The sequence below is a fragment of the Meriones unguiculatus genome, chromosome 7 (genome assembly GCF_030254825.1).
Source record: "Meriones unguiculatus strain TT.TT164.6M chromosome 7, Bangor_MerUng_6.1, whole genome shotgun sequence".
Taxonomy (NCBI): domain Eukaryota; kingdom Metazoa; phylum Chordata; class Mammalia; order Rodentia; family Muridae; genus Meriones; species Meriones unguiculatus.
Window position 1 is genome coordinate 79,341,104 of NC_083355.1, and position 24,788 is coordinate 79,365,891.

A 24,788-nucleotide genomic window follows, 5' to 3' on the forward strand; every position below is an offset into this window, starting at 1 on the left:
GCGCCACAGGGTGGGGCTGCGAGTCTTGAGGAAGAAAAAAGCGGGGGCGGGACCTCTGGGTCCTGTCTAGGAATCGCCGGAGACGGTGGAGACTAGTCCGAGTTGGAGGCCGGGCCTGTGTTCCTGCTCTAGCCCGGGGGAGGCCTCTGAGTCTGGACCCGGAAAGGGTGGAGCCTCTGAGCTCAAACCCGGAAGCGCGAGAGAGGCTTCCGATCCTAGACGAGGAAACCGGCTTTCTGGGATCTTAGGCCGGGAAGTCTGCGGCGAGCACTCCTGCCTTACGGAGGAGGCGGTGGTGGGGCGGGACTCGGGGCCTCATGTAGCAGGGCGGGGTTCCCGCGCCATTGCCAGGCTAGCGGGAGGTGGGGCGGCCCGGCCCGCCGTGGCCCGGATGTTCGGCCGCTGCGTTCGGACCCGCTGATCCCCCGGCCTCTCTGGGGAACCTAGTGTGGCCAATGGGTAAGTGGTCGCTTAGGCTGCGGGATGGTTGTGCTCTCTTGTCTTCGTCGCTGCTGATTTTCCACCACGTTGCCTCGGGCTCGGCCCCCGGCCGATGCGGACAGCCTAGCTCTTTGCTGCCCTGCCTGCGCCCGGGCTCTGACTTCTCTCCAGGTTGGGATGGCTGGAGAGGAGCGCGGGTCGTATGCAGGTGTAAAAGCCGAGGCTTTGTTGTGCTCTTCCTATGTTCCTTCATCCACTCCCTTTGTTTCTTGCCCAGGAAAGCATTCCTGATGGTTGGCTTCGGAATTGGAATTTCTAGTGTTAGTGCAGGACAAGGAAGCAGAAGCTAGTTGCCACGCAACTTGCTTTTTCAACCTCAGATGTAATTTTTGTTTGCTTGTTTGTTTTTGTTTTTCGAGGCAGGATTTGTCTGTGTAGCCTTAGCTGCTCTGGAACTGCTCTGTAGACCGGGCTGGCCTCGAACGCAGTGAGGCACCTGCCTCTGCATCCTGAGTGCTGGGTTTAAAGGCGTGTACCACTACATCAGCATTCACAAAGGGGCTAGACTGTTGCAGAAAAAACAAACAAACAAGGTCAACATTTTAGCCATTGTTCACCAAAGGCTATGAAAGGTGCTTGTGTAGATTCTTGTTGAAAAGTAAATGAGCTTTGCTTTTGTTTGTTCACTGATTTTCAGGCCTTGGTTTTGAGAACTTTTTATGAAAAGCCCATCGAGAAGGGGCTTCCAGGGCCTTAACTTTTTTCCTCAGAAAACCTGAAGCAATTAATTCATGTGTTTAATCCATTACAGCATAGTTGCTGTAAAAAAGAAAACACACACAACAACAACAAAAACGGAGTGTTAAGGGTCCAGCTGGAGAAATGGCTCAGCAAATAAGAGCTAATTCCCAGCACCCACACAGCGGCTCAGGACCCTCTATAACTCTAGTTCCAGGGGATCCGATCTCCTTTTCTGACCCCCTGGCCTGCACGGGCACCCAGCAGGTACATGGTGCGGGGACATAAATGCAGGCAAAACACACATAAAAACATAATACTATAATAATAAAAAGGTTTTTTTAAAGATTCTATAATAAAGAAGCATGGGCTCAAAAAAGATGTCAGGTGCTTGATAAAAGTGAAAATATCAAAGGTGAGACATTTTAGACTATTTTTTTTTTCTGTTTGTTTCCCTCGGCAACATAAGTACAAAAAAAAATCTAGTCTATAGGAATTTAAAAGGAGAAAGGGCCTTGTAACCAGAGTCTCCACATTGTGAATGCATGAAAATTTTGAGGAAATTATTGTTTCATAGTAATAATAAAATGTGTAAATTCACATGTAGCCCACCACTGTTTTGGATTTATTTCGTAGTATATGGCAGATTCTTAGAGAAAGCAGCCATGATGGCATGGTCGTCCGAAGACCTTCATAGCCCTTGGGCATTGTACTTTGTGTTTGGTTATTAAGTAGTGGAGAGAATCAGGTTCACTGGTGCAAATGATGCCTTCAGTAATTTCTCTCAGATGAGGTCCAAGATGATTTGGAGGCTCTCAGGGTTTTGTTTTAAAAAAAGCTGTTTTTAATTTTTCTCATATCTTTAAGAAATTGATTGCAAGGCAGTGGTTCTCAAGAAACTGGTCAGAAGCTCAGTGCCAGCTTTGATAAAATTTACACGGCCTTGACAAAAATGATAAAAGCTAGAATAATGCTTGTGTGGAGGTGAACTGATTTGTTTTAAACATTTAACTTCCTTCAGGTCTTTTGGTAATATATTCTGTTATGAACAAGAATGAGTCTGCATGTGTATCCTATGTCCTGATTGGGCAAAATGAAGAGTCGTGACCTTCTGTCAGTGATTTATTTTAATTAAATTTAAAATTGTATGTGATATGTGTGGGGCTGGAGGTCCCTGCTGTAGAGCACACATGGAGGTCAGAGGACAACTTTCTGGAGTTCTTTCCTTTTACCATGGGCTCTAGAAATCAAACACCCCAGGCTTCGTTGGTAAATCAGCATCATGTCTCTGGACCTCTATCTGTGATTTCACACACACACATTCTTATGTCCTTACAATCAATGAAATGCCAAAGTCTGATCGTAGGGCCTGGCTTCCTGGAGCCGCTGGGAAGATTCAGGGTTAGGTGTCTGGGGCTAGAACCTGTTGAAGACCTTGATATGAGGCTCAGTGTGAACAGCACAGGTATAACATTCTGTGTCGTCACAGTGTGAAAGAATTTAAAATAAATGCATCAAGACTTGTCTGTTACATATTTTTAAAGTGAGGTTGAGATATTTCTGCCAATTACTTTAGTGTTATCAGGTTGTTATTATTTATAATCACAAAAGATGTTACTGTACTGGCATTTGTTTTTAAAAAGCTGTCGATATTCAACCAGCATGCCTTGGACTCTACTGTGGGAAGACTCTGTTGTTTAAAAATGGCTCCAATGAGATCTATGGAGAATGTGGGGTAAGTCCTGTGTTAATATTAGTTCCTTTGAAGATCTGTTTACGTTGGGAACAGTTTTGCACATAGAATTTTTCTTAAATATATTCATGAGTGTATAAGAATATAATATTAATCTTTCATGACAGTCACAGATATTAAAAAATATTTTATAATGTGTGTAATTACTGTTTAGTGATTTAGTGAGGTGTTTTGTACAGCCAGTTAACATGACAGCGCCAGAACACTTCTGCATGGTTTGAACGATTTTTTTTTTTTAATGTCATGATGTTACTGACAAGGTTTTTTATGAATATTAGTTAGCTGTTTTAGCAGCTAAGTGAAAGGAGGCTTTTTGGAGCATTTTAGAGACAGCACAGGTGATGTGGATTTCTTTAGGTCTTTTTTCTTTTAGATTTCTTTTTATTCTGCTTATAGGTTTGGTTTTCTTTGTTAATTTCTAAAAGCTACAGACACATACTAAAATGTTTAAAATAAAATGGGGTCCCGTAGAGAAAACACTATTTGTGCGTAAAGCAGTGTTTTTACGTGTTGTAGGTCTGCCCAAGAGGACAGAGGACAAATGCGCAGAAATACTGCCAGCCCTGCACAGAGTCCCCAGAGCTTTATGACTGGCTCTATCTTGGATTTATGGCAATGCTTCCTCTTGTTTTACATTGGTTCTTCATTGAGTGGTACTCGGGGAAAAAGAGGTGAGCATGTCAGATTCTACCCGAATGGACTAGTGATGGCGTAATGATCACTTCCTTACTGCGATGCCACGCACACAGTCTGCTGCTGACCTACCCCTTCAGCACCACCGTCATGTAGAAGAATAACTATTTTTCACTGTTTAAAAGAAGACAACCTGTTGTTCTCTCTATTTCTACTGTTTTTTACCCCCTGTAATAAGAAAGCAATAGCAGAACACTCCTTAGGTTTTATTGATATTCTCCTTAATTCTCATCTCAGTGGTCTTGAAAGAATGTTATTTCTCAGTGATAATTCTTCCTGAGTTGCTGCAAAAGTTGATTATGATCACAAGCTGTTACTGTTTTAGAACACATACTTTATAACTCAGTTTAATGCTAATTAATAATCTATTTAATTATGAGAGCTGACTGATGTACTGTTGGTGCATTTATTGAGCAGTGTATTTTACATTTGGAAGACCAAAGGAAGAGATAGAAGAAATAAAGAAGGCAGATGGGTAACATGATTATAATTATCCACCTTAGAGATATAGTGAAATGCTTTATTAACAAAATCCTTAGAAGTCACAAAGGATGGAGAGAGAAAGTGTGCCTGATGGGATCTGAAAGACAAAGAAAAGCTGAGACAGTTTTGGTAGAAAAAAGATCGAATGATGGCCTGGAGGCATGTGGGTGTGATCTGATGTGGTCAAGGTAATACTGAAAAGTGGGTGGCAGTCAGAATGCAGAGATTCTTGACAGCTATGTGCCTGGCTTTTCTACAGGGAATGGGAAGGTGGATTCTGCCTTAGCTGGCTCAGCCTTAGCCGTTTTAATTCCCCTGCTCTTCTGGGTTTTTCCTGCTTTGGAATTTTCACCTGCTCCAAAATGTTTTTGCTGTGTGGCATTATGACTTGTTGATGGGGCGTTGTCTGCTTTTTTCAACCTATGCAAGATCTGTCTGCAACACCTAGGATCTGAAGAGCTGAAGGAATAGAGCAGACTGCAGTGTAATACTGCGAGACAGCCTTACTTCAGTTTCAGTGTACTTTTATCCGTGTATGTAACAGAAAGCAGTCGTCCAAGGAAGGTTATCTGAGTTCAGAAAACAGTGAGCACATACTACGTATTAACAGAATAGTCCTTTCTCAGAGCTTTCTCAAGACAGACCAGTTTAAACACAATTGGCTGGCATGTACTATAGATTACCTCTGGGAAAGCAAGAAAGCAAGGCAGAAAGAAGGCCATAACCAGATTCAGGACACTGTGATTAGATTGGATTCTGTAGCTATGTTCTGACATCCAACAAGAATAAACATGCCTTATAAATTGAGTAATTATTAACATAGGAGGCACGAAATCACATCCAAGAACAATCCAGGGAACAGAATGCACTGGAGATAAAAGGCCCTCTGCCTTTTCTTCCTGGAGACTCTCTCATAGTTCCCCAAGACATTGTTCACCATGCATCATTGTTTTGACTGAGTTCCAAAAGCGCATGCTTCCAGAGCTCGTGGTAAAGAGCACATAGATGAAATATCTATCTTTCCATATAGATGAACCATGTCTGAGGGTGAAGCCTATCCACATAGGTGGAGGTACAGTGGAACTTGAGGCAATTTAGCATGGCCAAGAGGGGATAAAGGAGAATTGTGACAAAGGAGTATCTTTTCTGAAATGCAGAAGCGGTCCCGAGGCACAGCCTTACATCCGCTGTGACACAGCTTAAGGCATGTATCATTAGATGCCCCCGCACCGTGCCACCATCATAGCATACTAACAACTGCAAGGTTCATAGAGATTACAGTCCCGTGGGATCACTGTCATGCACATCGTCCTTCATGGACCGAAGTACTGTGCAGGATATGGCCATGGTTTTACATGTGGACTCTTGGAATCCACTTTTATTTTTAAAGATCATGTTGGCTATAGATGATTTGAAACAGGATGAAAAGATTTCTGTCATTATGGATTAGGTTTGGTTTTTAACTCTAAAATTATGAACTATGAAGATCAGATCATATAGTATGTGCTTATTTGTACTTGTGCATTCAGTGTGTTGGTCTCTGAAGTAGTTCAGTTCTGTCAACTAGGAGCTCTAAGTGACCCACGTGAAATGAATGAAATCTGGAAAAAACATTGGAGGTGAAGCAATCCCTGAGGATTCTGCTCTTTGAAAAAGTGAACAAGGGAGTAGAGAGATGGCTCAATGGTTAAGAGCACTTGTTTGTCTGATCTTTCAAAAATATAGATACAGGATTGTTGCTGAAACATTTAGACTCTGAATCTTGAAACACGCACCTGACTGGCTTTGGCGCCCTGACGTTGTTCTGGTTTGTGTCCTGTTTCCCAGCTCCAGTGCCCTTTTCCAGCACATCACAGCGCTGTTTGAGTGCAGTATGGCAGCTGTCATCACCTTGCTCGTGAGTGATCCTGTGGGTGTCCTTTACATCCGTTCCTGCCGAGTGCTGATGCTCTCCGACTGGTACACGATGCTCTACAACCCGAGTCCAGATTACGTCACCACGGTGCACTGCACCCACGAAGCCGTCTACCCACTGTGAGTATGTCCTTAGACCCAGGACCACGGAGAAAGAGATCGTTGTAGAATCCACCGATTTCAGCAGATTGGTTGTTGTAAACTTCTAGGTGAGGGAAGAGATAGTAGAAATTATCTTCTTCTCTGAAGGCTACAGAATACAATAGGAAGAAACCTCATTTTTGTTTTTAAGATAGGGTCTTACTGTATGTACTAGGTTGTCTTCATTCTCGTTATCCTGCCTCAGCCTCCCCAGTACTGGGATTCCAGTATGTACTGCCATGCTCAGATACTCAGTGCATGTGTGTATGCATGTGTGTGTGCGCGCGTGTGCACGTGCGCATGCACACGCGTATATAGAAAGTGATTCTCAAGTTTCAGATACAGAAGTATGAAAATCTTTTCTATTGCCAAGCTTCATGACCTTCAAGTTAGTTTTTACATGCATCTGTCTAACTATACTTCATAAAAACTGCTAATGTCCTCTGTTGGTTTATTGCATCATAGAACTGTAACTCAGCCTCCAGCATTGTCTTGTCACATACCATAAAGCAATGTAGACTTTTAATGGGTAACGCAGAGCAGATGCATGTGAATGAGGCTTCTCACAATCTGTATGATTGGATGTGTCAATTCAAAGAAAAAAATAAAAGTTCAATAGAAACAAAAAGGACATAAGTGCTTTTAATAATTTAGGTGAGTAGTTTGAACTGTGGGTTTGATTTGAATTTTACTTAAAAAAAATTATTACTGAGATGGGTACAGTGCTGCACACCTTAAATCCCAGCACTCGGGGAGGCAGAGGCAGGCGGATCTCTGTGAGTTCAAGGCCAGCCTGGTCTATGGAGTGAGTCCAGGACAGCCAAGGCTATACAGAGAAACCTGTCTTGAAAAACCAAAAAACCAAACCAAACCAAAAATTATTAGTGGGGTTGGAGAGATGGTTAGCAATTAAGATAGCATAATGCTCCTACAGAGGACCCAAGTTCAGTTGTGGCACTCAGGCAGCTCCCAACCTGTAAGCTTAGGGCCAAGGGATCTGGAGCCCCCTTTAACCCGCATGCATGGCACACATTCATAGACTTAAGTACACATAAATAAAGACAACTTTTTCCTAAAAGTGTATTCTCATTATGTGTATGACATGTGCGTACATGTCGTGGTGTGTGCAGTAATACTTCAGCTGACTTCAGTATTAACAAAAGCAACAAGAGAAAGTTGGAATCGCCTAGAGAAGATCCTAGGAAGTGTAATTAACTTTATCAGCACTAAACAAGCTTTCAGGTCTCTTACATAATCACCTGTAACTCATTTCCCTTTTTAGCTGATGTAGCCAGCCATATCTGGACTCTACTACATTTTATGATGCTATTTGTTTGCGTCTATCCTGAATTAACAAACTTCTATAATTCCACTTAATTTATTGGTCATCAATGGAATTATAAAGGTGTAAACACAGTTTAAAATAAGAGTAGCTGTTGTTGGGCACAGAAAGAGGGCACAGGGCATCCATTTGCCATTTTCCTTCTAACTAGATATTTCTACAATAAATACCATTAATGGGAATAGCAATAAGTGAATCTGACTCAATTTTTAATAAAAAGAGTATATGTTTTACTTAACCTGTAGTAACAGGGGCTGTGAGCTGCCTTGTGGGTGCTGGAAACTGAACCAGATTCTCTGCAAAAGTAGCAAACGATCTTTAGTGCTAAACCATCTCTCCAGCATTTTTAGGATTTTGGAGACATATTTTTCAAATACCAAAACAAAACAAACAAAGCAGTATTTGTGTTTGCTTGTTCCCCCTTTCCCAAAGCTTAAATATCTTAATGAGTGGACTTAATAAAGTTTTAAACTTTCTTTTCAGATCTTTTATTTAAGACCATCAAGGATAAAAGTTTTAAACATATCTTGATACTACAAATTCCTTGTTTTACAGATACACCATCGTGTTTGTTTATTATGCTTTCTGCTTGGTGTTAATGATGCTTCTCCGACCTCTTCTGGTGAAGAAGATTGCCTGCGGACTAGGGAAATCTGACCGGTTCAAAAGCATTTACGCTGCACTTTACTTCTTCCCCATCTTAACCGTGCTGCAGGCGGTTGGTGGGGGCCTCCTGTGTAAGTTTGATGGGGAAAAAGTCAGTGTTTTCCTCCAAGCTAACGTTTACTTTTCCTTTAAAGCCATCCTTTAATCTCTGAAGGTAGGCTTTAGTGTAGATTTTTGCTGAAGCATACTGTTATTAAAAATAGAATGGAATAGAATTTCTCAACAAATTGAGACTGCAGTTTGTAACTAAACTGGAAGATTAAAAAATTCTGAGCATAAATTTAAAAAAGTAGCTTTATATACAATAGATGAAATATTGTTTAATAGTAAGTATTATTTACTGTTGTCTTAGAATTCTTCGGTCCCTTATAAAAATCCTTTACATAATAAAAAGGGTCTGTTTGTTAAGATAACCATGTGTTTAGTAAGTTTAGGTTGAATTTCATCTTAGAAGAATAAGCAATGAGTCATTGTTATAAGACATGCTACTTGGAGATAAAGCAGAGAAGTTCCAGATAGCTGAGGAATCACAGGAAGGGCTTTTACATGCATTTCCTTTTCCCAAAACTGTTGCACAGTGTCTTTTCTAAGAAGTCTTCCGAGAAGCAGAGTTGAAGCCTTTTGGCCCAGGAGCAGGCAGGAGTGGGTATCATCCCGCTGGCAATGCTGATTCAAGGTGAGGGTGAAACGGAAAGAGGAAATTGGAGGCTAGTTGGAATCTGTTACTCCTCATGCTCTAGCTCACAGATCATCTGTTTCATTTAGTTGCCTAGTGTCTGAAAACACCCAGGCTCTGTCTACCCCCTAGTGTTTCCTGTTCGTTTCAGCCCACTTCAGTTCTTTGTCTTTGTGGCTGGACTGTGAGTCTAGGTATTGGGACTTTCTTAGTTTTTATTGCTGTGATATAACACCATGACCAAGGCAGCTTATAGAAGAGTTTCTTTAGGTTTAAGGTTTCTAAGGGTTAAGAGTCCATTGAGGCTGGGAATTATGGCAGCACGTAGTAGATAGGGTGGCCAAACCAACTGAGAGCTCACCTCTCAAACTACATGCAGGAAGCAGAAGGTGATGGAGAAAAAGCATGAGTCTTTAAACTCCCAGTCAGGCCCCCCAGTGACACACTTCTGACAAGGCCACACTTCCTAAGCCTCCCAAATAGCACCACCAACTGGGGGCCAAGTATTCAAACATGAGCCGATGGGGAACATTCTCATTCAGACCACAACAGGGACCTTACCAGGATTTAGGCAGAAGAGTGACATGGTCAGATTTCCAGTTTAGAAAGATAACCCGACTGGAATGAATAACAGTGCCTTGTCAGAGGAGAAAAGCTGGGAATCTACTTGGAGTGACAGCAGTAAACTGAGCCTTGGCTGACTTAAACAGGAATGCTAGGAATATGCAGTCATTTCAAAGGTAGGGATTACTAAAACAAGGAACAAACAAGGCGATTGGGAATGAACTGAGAATATGATAAAGCAACGTTCTCTTTAAGTAACTGATAGAGGGGTAAATAGTACTAGAGAAAATAAGTCGATTGAGAAAAGTTAATTTGTTTTAAGCTCTCAGAATAGTAGGTAGAGTCTGGATGGAGGGACGTCTGGGCTGGAGTTAAGCTTCGTCACCCAATCGCTTTGAGTCACTCCCTCACCGACTAGTGTGAGTCAGAGATGATCTAGGCCCACCCTGCTCTACAGTACTTCAGGCCTTTCCTTTCAGGATACTCAAGGAAGTACACCATGTTTTAGAGATATTGCATTTCAGGTAAATACTGCCCAACACATTTCTTCCATTATCAAAACTTTCTATCCCAACAGAGTTTCCTTCAGACTTTCATGCTTCTGATCCTTGAACAAGATTCACTAGGAGAGCTTGGTGGGCCCTCAGGAACACCCTCTGACTCCTGGTGACTCAGGCATTGGTGTGACCAACATTGAGCTTATCAGTAATTTGGGAACTTATGCTAAGTCTGACTAAAATACTCGTGGAAGCCCTCAGGCTGTTGCAGTTATCTCCATGGTTGGGTAGTTTGGTGTTGGACTTTATTCTGCCTACTTCACGGCATAGAAGTGTTTGTGGTCACAAGGCAGCGATGATGGAGCGGTATGCCCGGTGGAACCTTCACTGAATGGTAGATCAGAGTGAACCCGTTGGTTGGAGTGTGAAAGTGATCCACCTCAAAGAAGACCAGAAAGAGTACTTAGAGGAGAGGTGGGTAGTGGAAGTAGTGAAAAAGCACTCACAGTTATGCTGTCACACTCTACTTGGAGGAGGAGAGGGATGATGATGAGGTAGAAGACAAGGAAGAGGAAGATAAAGATAGTGAAGAGAAGTCTAAGACTGAAGATGTGAATTCAGGTGAGGATGAGGATATTGGTACAGTTAAAAAAACGAGGGAAATTCAGGGTGAATACACTAATCAGGAAAAGCCAAGTAAGACTGAGCTCATTTAGAACAGAGATTCTGATGCCATCTCTCAGGAGGAATATGGCAGATTCTGTGAACCTCTCCAGTGACTGGAAAGGCCACTTGGCCATCAGGCACCTCTCTGGAGTGAGGATGGCGTTCAGGGTGTTGCTCTTGATCCGTTGGCAAGCTCCTTTTGACCTGTTTGAGAATAAGTGCAGTAAAGCTGCACTGTGTGTTCATCATGGAGAACTGTGATGAGCTGATGCCCAGAAACCTCATCTGTGGCATTGTTGACTGGGGATTGCCCCTGAATATCTCCCAAGATGCTCCAACAGAACAAAGTCTTGAAAGTTTCCACAAAGGCATTGTATGCAAGGAAGTGCCTTGAACTCGTCTCTGAGCTGCAGCAAACAAAGAACCACAAGTGCTGCCGTGAGGCATTCTCCTGAGTCTAAAGCTTGGAATCCCTGAAGATTCCACTAAGCAACAGTGCCTCTTTGAGCTGTCTGTCTGTCGTACCTCTCAGCCTGGAGATGTCTTTTCTGTCAGCACGTGTCTCGCATGAAGAAAACTGTATGCTCTGGTGAGGGCAAAGAGGAGCTGGCCAACTCTGTTCTTGAGAAATGGATGTGTACATGACAGCCTCATTGGCGAGTCCTGGATGCAGCAGCTCAAGGAGTTTGAAGAGCCTTGTCTCCATACCAAAGAGCATCCGGAGCTACTTAGAGGAGGAGGAGAACAAGGTGGTGTTTGAGAACATCTGCATGCTCCTGGAAGATGCCTTGGATGAGAAGGTTGAGGAGGTGATAGTCTCTGATAGGCTTGTGTCTTCATCCTGTTGTATTAACAGGCACCTTCAGGCCAGTGTGGAACAGATCGTGAAGGCCCAGGCACTTTAAGACAGCTCTGTAGTGGGCTGTTTGATGGTCAGAGGGTCCCTAGAGATCACTCCCAACCACCCCATGTACCCCATGTGCAGAACCCATGGTAGAAGGCTAAGGCTTAAACGGGTATCAGGAGCACTGCTGTCAGGCATCGCTCTACTCTCTGCTGGCTTCTGGCTTGAGGATCCCCAGACCCTCTCCAGCCAAATTCATCCCATGTTCAAGTTAGGCCTGGCCACTGATGAAGATGAGGTGACAGCGGAGGAGCCCAGTATTGGTGCTGCTAATGCTATCTTCCAACTGTGTATGATGAGGCTCTATCTCCCATGGAAGCAGGTTGCCGTCCCCCTAGGAACCCTGGCCCTCTATAGTTTCCTCATGGCTCCTGCAGAAGCTGTGAGTGGCCCTGGCCCCTACAGCTCCCTCTCCTATTGCCTCAAGTTCTTTTCTGCCTGTGTGTGTCTAATGCAGGAAAATTACCTCCTTTACCTGAGAGCCGGGTTGGGTGTTCTGTATTGTTTTTGTTTTGTTTTGTCCTGAAATTGAAATACACAAAACATAAAATTAAAAGTAATGGTCTACTTCCTCTGGCCTAAGTATTGGTGCCACTGTTTTGAAGTTGTTTATAGATAGTAGAAAGGGAAAACTATGGAAATCAGGAAAAAGATTGGAATGTTAATACAAGGAGATAGCCAGATAGCATTGCTTCCTAAATCATATTGCAAAGTGTTTTTTCAGGTGACAGAAATGACTTCATTAGAGGAACATTAGACTGAAAACAGGCTTGTCCACACAATTTACTATCAAGCCTAACATTCTTGCTTGCTTGCATGCTGCTAACTTAGTCACAGAACGCTCATACCAAATTTACATTCTAGAAAAAGAGAAGTGACTTTTTTTATTTGTAGGAGATATGTAGCAAGCACGAGCAAAATCTGTCGGACTATTTCTGGTAGCTGGGGGTTGATGGCCTGGGGAGAAAAGGTCTGGGCATGGTTGGGAGGCAGCCAGCACAAATGTCTGGCCTTGATGTATTCGTTAGCTAGCATTTCAGTGCGATGCCCAGCTGAGCCAACAGCGAGAGCATGCTGATCCCCAAGCCCCAGCCCAGACCCAGCTGCACAGATCTCAGGTGCTCTCACGGCCTAGAATTTAAGGACCACCCTTAATCCCAGGTCTAGCCCAGTAGTACCTGTCTGCCCCGTGAAGTTTGGCCTTTTTATCAGGTCACAACTTGATACAACTAGCAAAGTTATTCAGCTGTAAGTTAACTGACTTTTTTGTTGTTTTCTTTTTGGAATGGCTGATTGAGGACACAACACTAGCATAACATGTTGTGTCGTTAACTCAGTTCTAAGTTGAACAGGGCTGTTGATAGTCGAGGCTTCGGCCTCCACATCCTAATGAATGTTGCCACTTGTTCCAAATGTGCTTTGTAGAATAACTGGAAGTTTTATAAACTGGTTATTTTAAAATAATTGTGTAGAAGTAATTCAGGGTATTTTTTTTTCTCAATTTGCCTGTTTTGTGTGCTATAAATTTAGACCTAGGAAAAGGAAAATGGTAATGTTTTATAGGGAAGACTTTTGCTTCAGATGTAATTGCTATACTGTGTTTGAAATAGAAATTTCCAGAATTTTGAGAGGGAGCATACCAAAAGAATATTAACTAAAATGTTTGATAAATGAACTTTTCTAAAGATAATGAAAGCTGAGTTACTCTTATATCCATCCCTAAGTCTTCTCAACCAAGGTTCTGTTCCTGGACCATAAAGCACCAAAAGCTGAGTATTCTCTCAATTCTCTTGTTACATAGTACATAGTTACTGTTAGTACATAGTTACTATTAACATTTTAGATAATGGGAGAGAAGTTAAGTCTTTGCAAGTAATCCTTCAGCTGCCTCAAATCCCTTAGCTTCTCACAGATGAACAAAGATAGATTTATATTTTTAATAGACTGAGAGAAAAAAAACAAACTTGCTATGTGACAGTTATATGAAACTCATATTTTACTACTTAAATTTTATTGGAACAGAGGCACAGCTACTCATGTACACCACAGCTGAGCTGGGGAGTGGAGGTGGAGACTGTGTGGCCTCTAATCTATAAAGAACTGTAATCCATAAAGAACTGGCTGTCAGTCTCCTCTCAGGGGCTAGGACTCAAGTTCCAGAACTGGCTGGGAGAGTATCCAGAAGAGCTAGGTTCTACCTGATGGTTTAATTAGCTGATTGGTTACCTGATGGTTCGTTTCTAATGCAGCATCTTATGTTTTCCAGATTATGCCTTCCCGTACATCATATTAGTGTTATCTTTGGTTACTCTGGCTGTGTACATGTCTGCTTCTGAAATAGAGGTAGGAAATTGGTTTTCTTTTGTTACAGTTTTGGGATTTTTTTCCTTTTTTCTTAAAAATAAAATTTGACAACTGAATGGAATAGTACATATGGTATGATTAAGGTCCTTGTCTAACTGATGTCACCCATATCTCCTTAGTTAATTTTACGGATGGTTGAGTGGGCTGCATTTATCTTTCCTTGGGAAATTAGGGAAATAGTCAGTGTTCTTATCCAACAAAATAAAAAGTTGTTTAACGTAATTGTTGTTGATGGCACAGCCTATCATATTTATAAATATTTTAAGGAGCTAAGATACTGGTTTACAGTTTGAGCAATAAATTCTAACTAGGGCAGATGTTGTGATGAAACTTTTAATCAAAGTGAGGAGTTTTGTACATCTCTTTTGTAACTTTCTTTCCAGTTATGTGGCTCTCAACTTTTAAAATTTTATGCTAAGACAGCACATTTGCATGATTTGCAGTAAGTACTTTCACAGCACTGATTAAAAAGCTCTCCATGGAGCAGTGCTCCCAACGACTTAGCAGCTCAAGTCTCAGGCCTTTCCCTGCTGTGCTGCAGATGTGCCGCTCACAGTTAACATCTGTGCTTCCTCAGGCTTCTTGTGTTCATTACAACAACCAGACAAAACATAACGCTTTGGAGAGATGGCTGTTGGTGGCACTTTTCTAAGACGTTGGTGACAGTGTGAGGTGGGGCCATACTAAGTGCAGTGACTTTGGGCAGGGGAATGGAGGGACTGAAGGGAATGCTTTGGTGATGATTCAGCTCCCCCAGTTCATAGACTAGCCTCGTGGCTCCTCTGTAATCTTTATTCAACATTGCAATTGGATTAATTAGAGAGGACAGGAAATTAGTTTTGGCTTTTCATCAACCAGGAAAAGATCAAGGTGTGTGTTGGAACATTTGAGTAAAATTTGCATAGTTGCAAATGAGTACTGCTCTTTTAGATCAGCTTGAGACGCCTCTCCTCTACCCCAGGGGTAAGATGCCCACATCTGCCAGTTAGCTCTCTAGCTGGGAGTTGTAAACAGGGCTCTGAAGGACAGTCCACGGCTAGGTGAGCCCGTGAGTCATTTAACTGTTAAGAAAAAGTTGAAGAGCGATCCACTGAAAATTCTCCGTCATTGTGTTTCTTAGCACCTTATATTGATCTGCTCCTTCAGTTTCTCCATGTTATCACAAGGCACTGAAAACTGAAAGAAAATCAGATAACGAAGGAGCCATTTCTGTTGTCCTGTATATTCAGACAGCAGATCCTGGGAACATCAGAGTCAGGAAGGTTTTTGGAGTGCAGCGCACCTGGACAGGGGGAACATACACTGTGGATTCCCTCTTAGTTCATCACCCCCCAGTGATGGTGATTTAGATGAGGACCAAGAGATGGGCTGTAGGCTAAGAGTGGCTGTTGAGGGCCTTTCTGACCGTGTGGACAGTGCGGGGGCAGGACTAGTGACCGTGTGGACAGTGCGGGGGCAGGACTGGGTGATTGGGGCAGTTCTGAAGTCTTTATTAGCTCAAACAATTAGATCCCTGAAAATGAGTGTGTGAAGACTAGTGGTTTGCTAATCCGTGTTTCTCTTTTCTTTCTCTGACACAATCGCATAGAACTGCTATGACCTTCTGGTCAGGAAGAAAAGACTTATTGTCCTCTTCAGCCACTGGCTCCTGCACGCCTATGGAATTATCTCCATCTCCAGAGTGGACAGGCTGGAACACGACCTGCCGCTTCTGGCTTTGGTACCCACACCAGCCCTGTTCTACTTGTTCACTGCAAAATTTACCGAACCATCACGGATACTCTCAGAAGGGGCCAATGGACACTGAATATAAAATGCCAAAACCAAACAAACAAATGAACAAAACAAAACTCTAAAAAGTATTCTTAATAAAAAAAAAAAAAAAAGCAAAAAAGAATTTAAAATGTGAAAAATAAAGAATTTAAAAATGTATTAATAGCTTCTGTCGTACATGGGAACAGGATTGTCTGGATATCGTAATGCTTGTTTTTTTTGTCTTTGGCTTTTGGGCCTGTGGTTAGTCTTGGAAATTACACACCATGGCGCTGTGCTACACATATGTTATCTGTCATACCAGAAGCCCGAGCACGCACTTTTAGTTGCTCTTTGAGCACAACCATATTTCTGTGCACCTGTGCTAATGGGTGTCTCTCAGCTTTTTGCGAAAAACCTTTATCAAGTTTGTTCTGAACTCCTTTGCTGTGGCATTGTTAGTCTTCCTGTTCTCTGTGCATCTGGCTTTTTTCCTATAAGGAATTGCAAAGGCAAACGTACTTTTGGAGTGTGATGGCAAAGACAGAAACAAAGAATGTCTTTGTCAATATCTATTTATTTTCACCAATACAGTGTTTTACAGTATTACAAAAATAAAGCATAATTTATATAACGAGTTTTCTGTTTATAGACAATTTGCTTGAAGACATGTTCAGATTATCGTTTCTGTGTCATTTTCTGTAAAGAAAACAATAAAGAATTTAACTGTAAAATAACTCACTGTTCTGACAATTCATTTTTGCAATTGATTATGGAAGCAATTAAACATGTTAAGCATTGAGATTCATATTTCTTTTGTCCACTGAGTAAATACACATACTCCCATTCTCTCATATTTCATTACTTAAAACAAGATATGTAGGCCACACTTTATTGATCCTGAGACTTCCTTCCTGATCATGACATTTCCGAGTCAGGGTCTTGTAACTAGAAGGTGACTGTCATGTCAGTACTCTGAAGGCTCTGAGACACTCACGCTACAGCCACGGAAACAAAACAGTCTGGCCGTGGTTACCACCCGCTCTGGTCCATGGCAGCTCTGAAGGCTTCTCTTAATGCTTAAGACACGAATGTAGGTGCACTCACGTTGCGTGCGGCTCTCCGTACTCTATCCATAAATTGTCTGTGGCCTCCTGTTAATGCATGTCTTCTAGCATACAAGGCTCTGTAGACGGGGGTTGATCTTCGTTTCTTTTGCTTTTCTGTCAGAACAAAATTTAAAATGCCATTTGTACCTTGCACAGGTTTTGTGGTTACTAATGCTTATTGAAATGCCAAGTTGCACCAAGAATCTTCATGTGGCTAATTACACAGTCCGTATGTGAGGGGCTGGGTGTCTGATGTGCTGCCTCTGAGCCCACTGCATTTGCTGTTGTTGTGACAGTTACCTTCCTGGGTCCTGTTCTAACGAAGTATGTATAAGTCATAAAAAAAAAAAAAAGGCAGGGATTGTCAGGGATACTTAATACCATCTGCTTTTATAGAAACAAAGTTATCAATGTCATAGCCATGCTGGTTGCTCATGCAATAGTTTGATAAAATGTGTTTATTAAAAATATGCAAAGTAAGTCCCAGCACTCAGGAGGCAGAGGCAGACGGATCTCTCTGATTTCAAGGCCAGCCTTGGTCTACAGGGAAAGTTCCAGGACAGACAGTGATACACAGAGAAACCCTCTCTGGAAAAACAGAAATCAACAATGAAGGAAAGAGAGAGAGCAAGTGAGAAGGAAAACTGCATAATAGCTCTCAACGTAGCTCAGCTTTTGTCTTGTCTGTGGCCCTCATGACACATGGCAGTTTTACTGCTATGGGCTGTAATTATTTTGAATTATTTTGCTATTCAGACCTGAGTACTTTGAAAGGCAAAATACTTTCTTAATTTGTATTTATTTCTGACCCTAACATGTTTATCCAAAACTCGTTTTATAAGAATTGGCTGTATCTATTCCTCTGTTGAGGGACATCTAGGTTGTTTCCAGATTCTGGCTATTACAAATAAAGCTGCAGGCAAATGGATGGAACTAGAAAAGATCATCCTGAATGAAGTAACCCAGAAACAGAAAGACAGGCATGGTATACATTAACTAATAAGCAGATATTAGCCATATAATATAGGACAGCCATCTACAGACCTGAAAAAGCTAAATACTAAGGAGGACCCTAGGGAGGATGCTTAAATCTCATTCAGAATGGCAAACAGGATAGACAACAGAAGCAGTGGAAGAGAGGAAACAGGATAGGAGTCTACTATAGAGAGTCCTCTGAAAAGATTCACCCAACAGAGAATTGAAGCAGATGCTAAGACTCAGGGCAAACTTTGGGCAGAGCGCAGGGAATCATAGGGAGGAAGAGAGGGGTGGGATTAGAGGGATATGGAGGGGACAGGAGCCCCACAAGGAGACCAACAAAACCAAAAGTTCTGAGCCCAGGGGGTCCTGCAGAGACTGATGCACCAAAGGAGAACCATGCATGGAGAGGACCTAAACCCCCTGCTCAGATGTGGCCGATTGGCAGCTCCGTCTCCATGTGGATCTCTGAGGTAGGGAAGCAGGGGCTGCCTCTTATCATGAACTCAAATGACTGTTCTCTGATCACTCACCACTGGTGATGCGGCCTTGCCAGGCCACGGAGGAGGATCCAAGCAGTCCTGATGAGACTTAACAAGCTAAGGCAATAGTGGAGAACTCCCCCTTTCAGTGGACTAGGGGAAGGGAATGAAGGGAAAAGGGAGGGAGGATGGCACTGGGGGAGTTGAGGGAGGGGGCTTCAATTGGGATATATTATGAATAAATTGTGAAGAAACAAAAACAAAAACAAAACAAAACAAACAAACAAACAAACAAAAAACAACAACTTGGCTGCTCACAGGAGCCATGTACTGATTTAAAACAAAACATTCCTGACACACCCCTGGGCACTCATGATGAGCTTGTCTACAGTGCAGCCTCAGGATGGACTCTCTGTGTGGAATGTTTGAGAACCACTGTCCTAAAGTTCTTCCTGATCTAGAGCTTAGTTTTCCCCAAGGGCCCTTTTTGATTTGATTTGGTTTGGTTGGGCTTAGCTTTCCTGAGACAGTGTTGCTATGTATCCCGGGGTGATCTTCAACCTCTGGATTTGCCTGCCTCAGCCTCCTGGTGCCGGGATTACACATGGGCTTTCTAAAATACCTTTTGACAATTATTCAGCAAGTGATTTTATTTTCTCTCTGAATTATTAATTTGGTGGTAACTACAAAACTAAAAGCAGGTCATTTTCAAAATTAAATGCTCAGAACGTGCATAATAATATTGAGTCATAATTTTTCCATCACAAAAATGAAAAGGCAACTTTGGAAATGATAAGAATTGATTTTTTTTAAAGTCTTAAAAACATACTGTGATCTAAAAAAGGTCTTCTGCAAGGAATGTACTATTTGATCACCACAAAACTACCCATCTGTGACCTAAGTTACTGTATAGAAACGCTCAAGGGATTTGGAATTTTAACTGAACAGATTGAAGACATGCAAAGGGCCAATAAGTGTGTTTAAAGGTGCTAAATATCCTTTGCCTCCAAGGAAATGCAAATTAAAACCACTTTGAGGTTCCGTCTCCTCCAGCTGGAATGGCTCTCCCCAAGAAAACAAATGGCAAGGATGTGGGAAAGGGGAGCTCTTACCCACTGTTGGCTGGAGAGCTAACTAGAGCAGCCACGATAGAAATCAGCGTGGTTTCTCAATAAAATAACAGAAAATGAAAACAGGACTGCCATCTGACTCAGCTATACTGGTCCATAGCCCACCACAGGGCTGCACGCATTGGCATTTATTGCCTCTGTATTCACAATAGCAAAGAGATGGAATCAGCCTAGATGTTTATCTGCAGATGGATAATAAAGATCTGGTATGTGAATACAGTAGGGTAAGTTTCTACCATAAAGAAAAAAAGAAATTATAAAAAACTCATAGGAGAATGAGTGGAGGTAGAAGTAGCCAGTGAGGCCGCCAGCTGGGAAAATCAAATATGGCGTTACCTCCTATGTGCAGATTCCCAAGCTTTTAGCTTTTACAGATGTGCATTTAGTGTGTGAGTGAGTGTGACTAGATGACAGGAAACTAGAAGGGGCTCGTATGGGGTGGGCAAAAAGGCTGTGAGGGAGAGAACTGGGAGAAGAGGAAAGAGCGCATGCAATATGAAGGCAGATGTGATGGCGAGGTGTGCAGGTGGGGCTGGTGGGGGAGAAGGCTACAAGTGGGAGCAGGTCTTGGAGACGAGAGGAGAGCATGAGGACAGGGAGGCGTAGCCAAAACCAGTTATGTATGGGGATAGCGTTCAGGAACCTACTGCTTTGAATGCTGATCTTCAATTATAAATAAGTACAAGGCAAGGGATTGTGATTAAATTCCAAATGTTTTCATTCTGACTAGAAGTCAAGGAAAGTTATGAAACAAGTTCTTTTAAAAGTTGTAATCTCCCTCCCCTCCCCTCTATTGTGTGAGTGTGTGTGTGTGTGTGTGTGTGTGTGCGCGCACACATGCATGTTGGGGGGGAGGGGTCAGTGGGTATAGCTGCACGTGCAGCTCAGGGGACAACTTGAAGAGGTATTTATAGGTTTTAGGATATGGATTCAGGTGTCAGGCTTGGAGGCTAAGGACCTTTACCCACTGAGCCACCTCTTTGGCCCCAAGCATTTCTAATAATTTAAAAGTAATCTGCACGGTCACTGTCTGGTTTAGGTATATGTCCTAACATTTTTGCTTACAAAGCAGAACAGGTAAAAGTTAATTGACAGTTTTCAGATGAATCCTGGCATTTAGCATTCTGACAGCTTACTCAGTCCTCCTTCCAATTGTACTTGGGGTGGGGGGGGCGGTAGAGTATTTCTTAGCCAGCTCATATCTGCACCTGTCTCTGACACTCCTGTGTCCAATAAGAGTGCATTTCAGCATCCAGTAAGAGAGCTTTATCTCCACTGGAGGAGGGCCCTTAATTCTGACCATCTTTTCTCTGGCCCACGGTTACTCAGTACAATAATAATAATAATAATAATAATAATAATAATAATAATAAAGCTAGTGTAATGGGTGTGGAGGAAGGCAGGACCTGAAGGACTGTATTGACATATTATATCCAAGAGTGGGCAGCAGAGGGCTGCTGCACTGTCCAGGGCTTCGGGAGAACCGGAAGCAATTCAGAAGTCTGCAGGCTGTGAGATGGTGGGGTAAATTCAAGGGCCAAACGGTACTCACTTCTCCCGGGCGGGGCGAGATTCCAGAAGCCCGATGAACACTCAGTACGGGTTTGGTATTTTAGAACTCCTGTTTGTTGTCTCTCTAACTTACCGGGGAAAGTGAGGAAGGGGATGAAGCAGCAGGAGTCCCAGCCCACCTGGCTTTAAAGCCCACATTCTGCCCCGGGGGCTGAGGCACAGACAGAGCTATGGCATCTGCCTCCAGATGTCAGCTCTTCAGGGCTGCCAGCTCGGGATTCTGTAACCCAGCTGCCTCTTACGTTCATCCTATGCCCCACTTCCGCCACAAGCAGGAATTAATATTCATTTCAGCGAGTCCCGATTCTCTTGATTCTCTTTCTCCTGTATCTGCAGTGGGCAAGTTCTAGCCGAATGGGTAATTCTGTGACCTGCATAAGTGCTACAGAGACCTCAGGGCTGGCAGTGCCAAAAGTACTAACTGACCCTCGTCAGAGGAGCTGCCACTAGCTCCTCATCATCCAAGAGCTCTTAGAGCTTGACACAGACTAGGTGGTTAGGAAATGCTTGTTGACTAGAACCTTTCATTGGCTCTGAAATAGTATAGCTCACTTTTGTTCTGCCTTTTGCTTGGTTTTAAGGGCTTATTTGGTCTTGTTTTGTGCGTGCGAATGAGCGTTTGCCTGCACGGACGTATGTGCACCACATGCCTGCTGCTGAAGGTTGGCATCAGATCCCTTGGAGCTGGAGAAGGCTGGGAGCTGCCGTGTGAGTGCTGGGAACCGAAATGTGTGTCAGCTGCAAAAGCCGTGCTCTTAACCGCAGACACATTTCTCCAGCCCCGACTACTGTGCTTTAAACTCAAGTTTTGTCGCTTGGTTCTCTACTGACTTTTGAAAACTATCTGTAGTAAGCATATTCCTTACTAATTCTTTTCATTCTCAATGCAAATACAGTTTTCATTGTAGATGTTTACCATCGTGTGGTCTAGAAAAAAAAAATCAGCCTTTGTTTTCCCTGTCTCAACCTGTGTGACCTTAGGTTTTGCCAAAGGGGCCTCTTGTGTCTAGACAAAAGCATGCCAGTGTCGACATGCTCGTTCTAAGTGTTTTCTGTAGAGAGTCCGGTCATGAATGTTCAAGACTTGGTGGGTCCCATGGCCTGTGTCACAGCTACTTTGTCATTTGTACCATAAAGCACAGGCATATGTAATATATGAACGAACATGGCTATGTTTCTGTAGACTCATATAGGCGTGGACATGAAATGCATCTGAGGCAATGGTATCCTGAAATGCTATTGTCCCTTTGAGTTTTTCCAGCTGTCCAGATGTATAGAACTCATTGTGACCTCTCGTCCCTTGACGGTTGGATGCTGACCTGTGCTGTAGAACATAGATTTGCCAGATGGTGTAACAACATTTTAAACAACTAGTAAAATGGCAAGTACCTAAGAATATGGGTAGGAGTTCAAAACTAAGAGCAGCAGGCAATTCCACTACGTTTCTTGCCAATCTTTTGGCTGTTGTAGTTTTTCCAAGATGGTGTTTCTCTCACTATGTGGCTCTGGCTCTCCTGAAACTCACAATGTAGTTCGGGCTGTCCTCGAACTCACAAAGATCTACCTGCTTCAGCCTCCTGAGTGTGGGAATTAAAGGGGTATACCACTACAGCCTGCTTAGAAAGCAGGATATGGAGGCCAGTAATCTTCAGCTTATTCTACCCCCATCTTGAATCATAAGGCTCAGTCTATATATTAGCAATTTATATTTGCCTGTATATTGATAGGGTTACAATATTAAACATAGTCAAAAGCACAGAACTTAAAGGATGACATCACCAAATATAAACAGAATTTTTAATATTTGCTTCCTATGTGGGAGTTGACTTTTAGAGACCATCAGTTGCTTTACTTTGTGAACCAAGTGCTGGAAACCATGGTCTTGAAACCACGTTATTGTAGTGGGTATTTGCTACTTTGTGGGTTCCTGTTTCTCTCTTCCACCCTTCTCCGCCCTTATTAGCCCCCTAACACTAGACAGTGCAGAGAAAAGGTGGCAAAGTTACCATTAGATTAATTCCTGCTGATTAGGGGCATTGAGTTCCTTGGGGAATGTTTGATCTTCACCATCAGAATATCTAATTTCTTCTCATTTCTTTGTGCAGGACTGCTTGACAAACAGCAAGCAACACCATCCAATCACCAACCAGCCAAGAACAGCATTGCCGCCTCTCTATACTAGGGCCCTAGTATAGCATTTATATACCCTCTGAAAACTTCCCAGAATTCCAAACATCACACATCTGCAGCTGGCAAAACCATGCCCCTGCTAGAGCACGAGGCAAATCATAGCACGAGGCTGCTGTGGAGCAGCCTCTTAAAGGTCCTAGGCAGCAGCAACTCCTGCTTTAAACCACCGAGCCACCACTCCATCTCCAGAATGCAGGGATTAAATGCCTTCTTAAACAAAGAAAGTTTCTGAGCCAGGTGTGGTGGCTTGCATCCATAATCGCGGCACTCCAGAAGTCCAGACAGGAAGATCTGGAGTTCACCACCACATTAGACTCCACAGTAAGATCCTGTCCCAAAATAAATTGTCTGCTTTTTTTTTTAAAAAAAATCATGAAGGAAATTTCGTCCTCTTGAAAATTATCTCATGTGAAAGGAAAAACTGGCCAAGGGTTCTAACGAACTCGACCCAGGGTGAACAGTGTGCTTGGTGGGGTTGCTCAGCATCCGTGAGCGCCGCCCTTCCCTTCCTTTGACGGCCCGTCCCCAAAAGAGGAGCCCCTTTATCTCGGTCACTAGCTGCTGTAAGGCGGCAGGAATCCCTTACCGAGCTTTTCAACAAGATTCAACACCGGGCTCTCCTCCATGAGAAGACGCAGCCTCGAGATGCCTCCCAGGAGCCAGGAACTCATCGTTTCGGTCCTCTCGTCCCGGTAGTACAGCCGCTCAATCACCGTCTTAATCTCCTGTAAAGTCTCCTCTCCGCTGCTTGTGAGGTCCTTAAAGGCATTTGGGGTGTGTGAATATAAAGAGACAAAGCAGGGCGTGACGTTTCCGAGTCTAGTATTTCCAAAACAATGTAATGTATGAAAAGTTGCTGCTAGCCACACAAAGTAACTTTGAGGCCTATGCGGAGGCGGAATTGGCTCACTCCTGCCTAGAGCGAGGAGGGGAAGGGGCACTGAGCAGTTAGTAAAAGATAGAGCTAGTCTAGTGCTCTCAGGACAGAGGTGCTAAAGACCGGATGTGCTGTATGCAAGCTTGCAAAGACAAAGAAGTAAAGAGAAGAGAGAGACAAGACAGGAGGGAAGGCACTGCCCTTGTTGACTGAGTGGAAGTAAGGAAAATAGTTTCTGAAAGGATGAAGATTTCTTAGTGACATTTGGCACAATGCATGTCATTCTTCTGCAGTCTCCCAATTCTGTCCCTATGTGCATGAGTACATACCAGTTACCTGTACATGAGAACACACACACACGCACGCATGCACACATGCTTTTAATGGTTGGTGAACTCTTTTGGAAACATGATACCCAAAACAATCCAGGAAAATCCCCTCACCTTAGTCATGGTCTGAAATGCTGCCACCAAATCTGAATAATGTTCTGAAATATTCAAAATCAATGGTTACTAAAACAGTATTAGTATTTTAATAATTAAAAGTTTAAAAATTATTTTAAACTTCCAGAATGAGAGAGAGCGAGAGAGCGAGAGAGAGAGAGAGAGAGAGAGAGAGAGAGAGAGAGAGAGAAGAAATTCCATTTTTGTCTTGATCTCATGGCAAAAAGTTGATATGAGGCCCCGAGCCAAACCTCAGACTGAAAGAGAACTAAATCCCAGAATATATGGACACTTGAGCTCAATGATAAGACTAAAGAAGCAAGGTAATGAGTGAAAAACTTCAGTAGACATGTAGCAGATCGCAATAGCCCCAAATGGCTTCACACTGCACCTACATGGCCAGGACTCTTGCA

General features: G+C 42.9%; 2 protein-coding genes across 4 annotated transcripts in view; one reads left to right on the forward strand and one right to left on the reverse strand.

Annotated features, from left to right (window-relative positions):
• Positions 1-27: 27 nt before the first annotated feature.
• On the forward strand, positions 28-16,331 carry Jkamp (JNK1/MAPK8 associated membrane protein). Of its 3 annotated transcripts, none has more exons than XM_021645510.2 (7): positions 104-459; positions 2,823-2,914; positions 3,449-3,603; positions 5,936-6,142; positions 8,061-8,242; positions 13,745-13,821; positions 15,431-16,331. In XM_021645510.2, the coding sequence occupies exons 1-7, from the start codon at positions 456-458 to the stop codon at positions 15,647-15,649; spliced, it is 936 nt and encodes a 311-aa protein (XP_021501185.1). In that variant the 5' UTR covers positions 104-455; the 3' UTR covers positions 15,650-16,331. The 3 variants fall into 3 exon arrangements, with proteins under 3 accessions (XP_060243613.1, XP_021501185.1, XP_021501186.1); XM_021645511.2 differs by having other exon boundaries at positions 2,841-2,914; XM_060387630.1 differs by lacking the exons at positions 13,745-13,821; positions 15,431-16,331 and adding an exon at positions 8,750-13,735 and having other exon boundaries at positions 28-459.
• A 7,278-nt stretch (positions 16,332-23,609) lies between these two features.
• The window catches only part of Ccdc175 (coiled-coil domain containing 175), a 60,866-nt gene continuing 59,687 nt past the window's right edge, over positions 23,610-24,788 (reverse strand). The window contains exons 18-19 of the mRNA XM_021645508.1: positions 24,376-24,419; positions 23,610-23,813 (exon numbers count right to left, since the gene is read on the reverse strand). Of these exons, the coding sequence (XP_021501183.1) occupies positions 23,610-23,813; positions 24,376-24,419 (248 nt within the window). The remainder of the gene's footprint in view (positions 23,814-24,375; positions 24,420-24,788) is intronic.

Bases quoted from the DNA above. Each gene is read 5' to 3' on its own strand.
- Jkamp (XM_021645510.2), top strand. The intron at 6,143-8,060 runs GTGAGTATGTCC...CTTGTTTTACAG, and splicing joins CACGAAGCCGTCTACCCACT to ATACACCATCGTGTTTGTTT. The intron at 8,243-13,744 runs GTAAGTTTGATG...TATGTTTTCCAG, and splicing joins GGTTGGTGGGGGCCTCCTGT to ATTATGCCTTCCCGTACATC.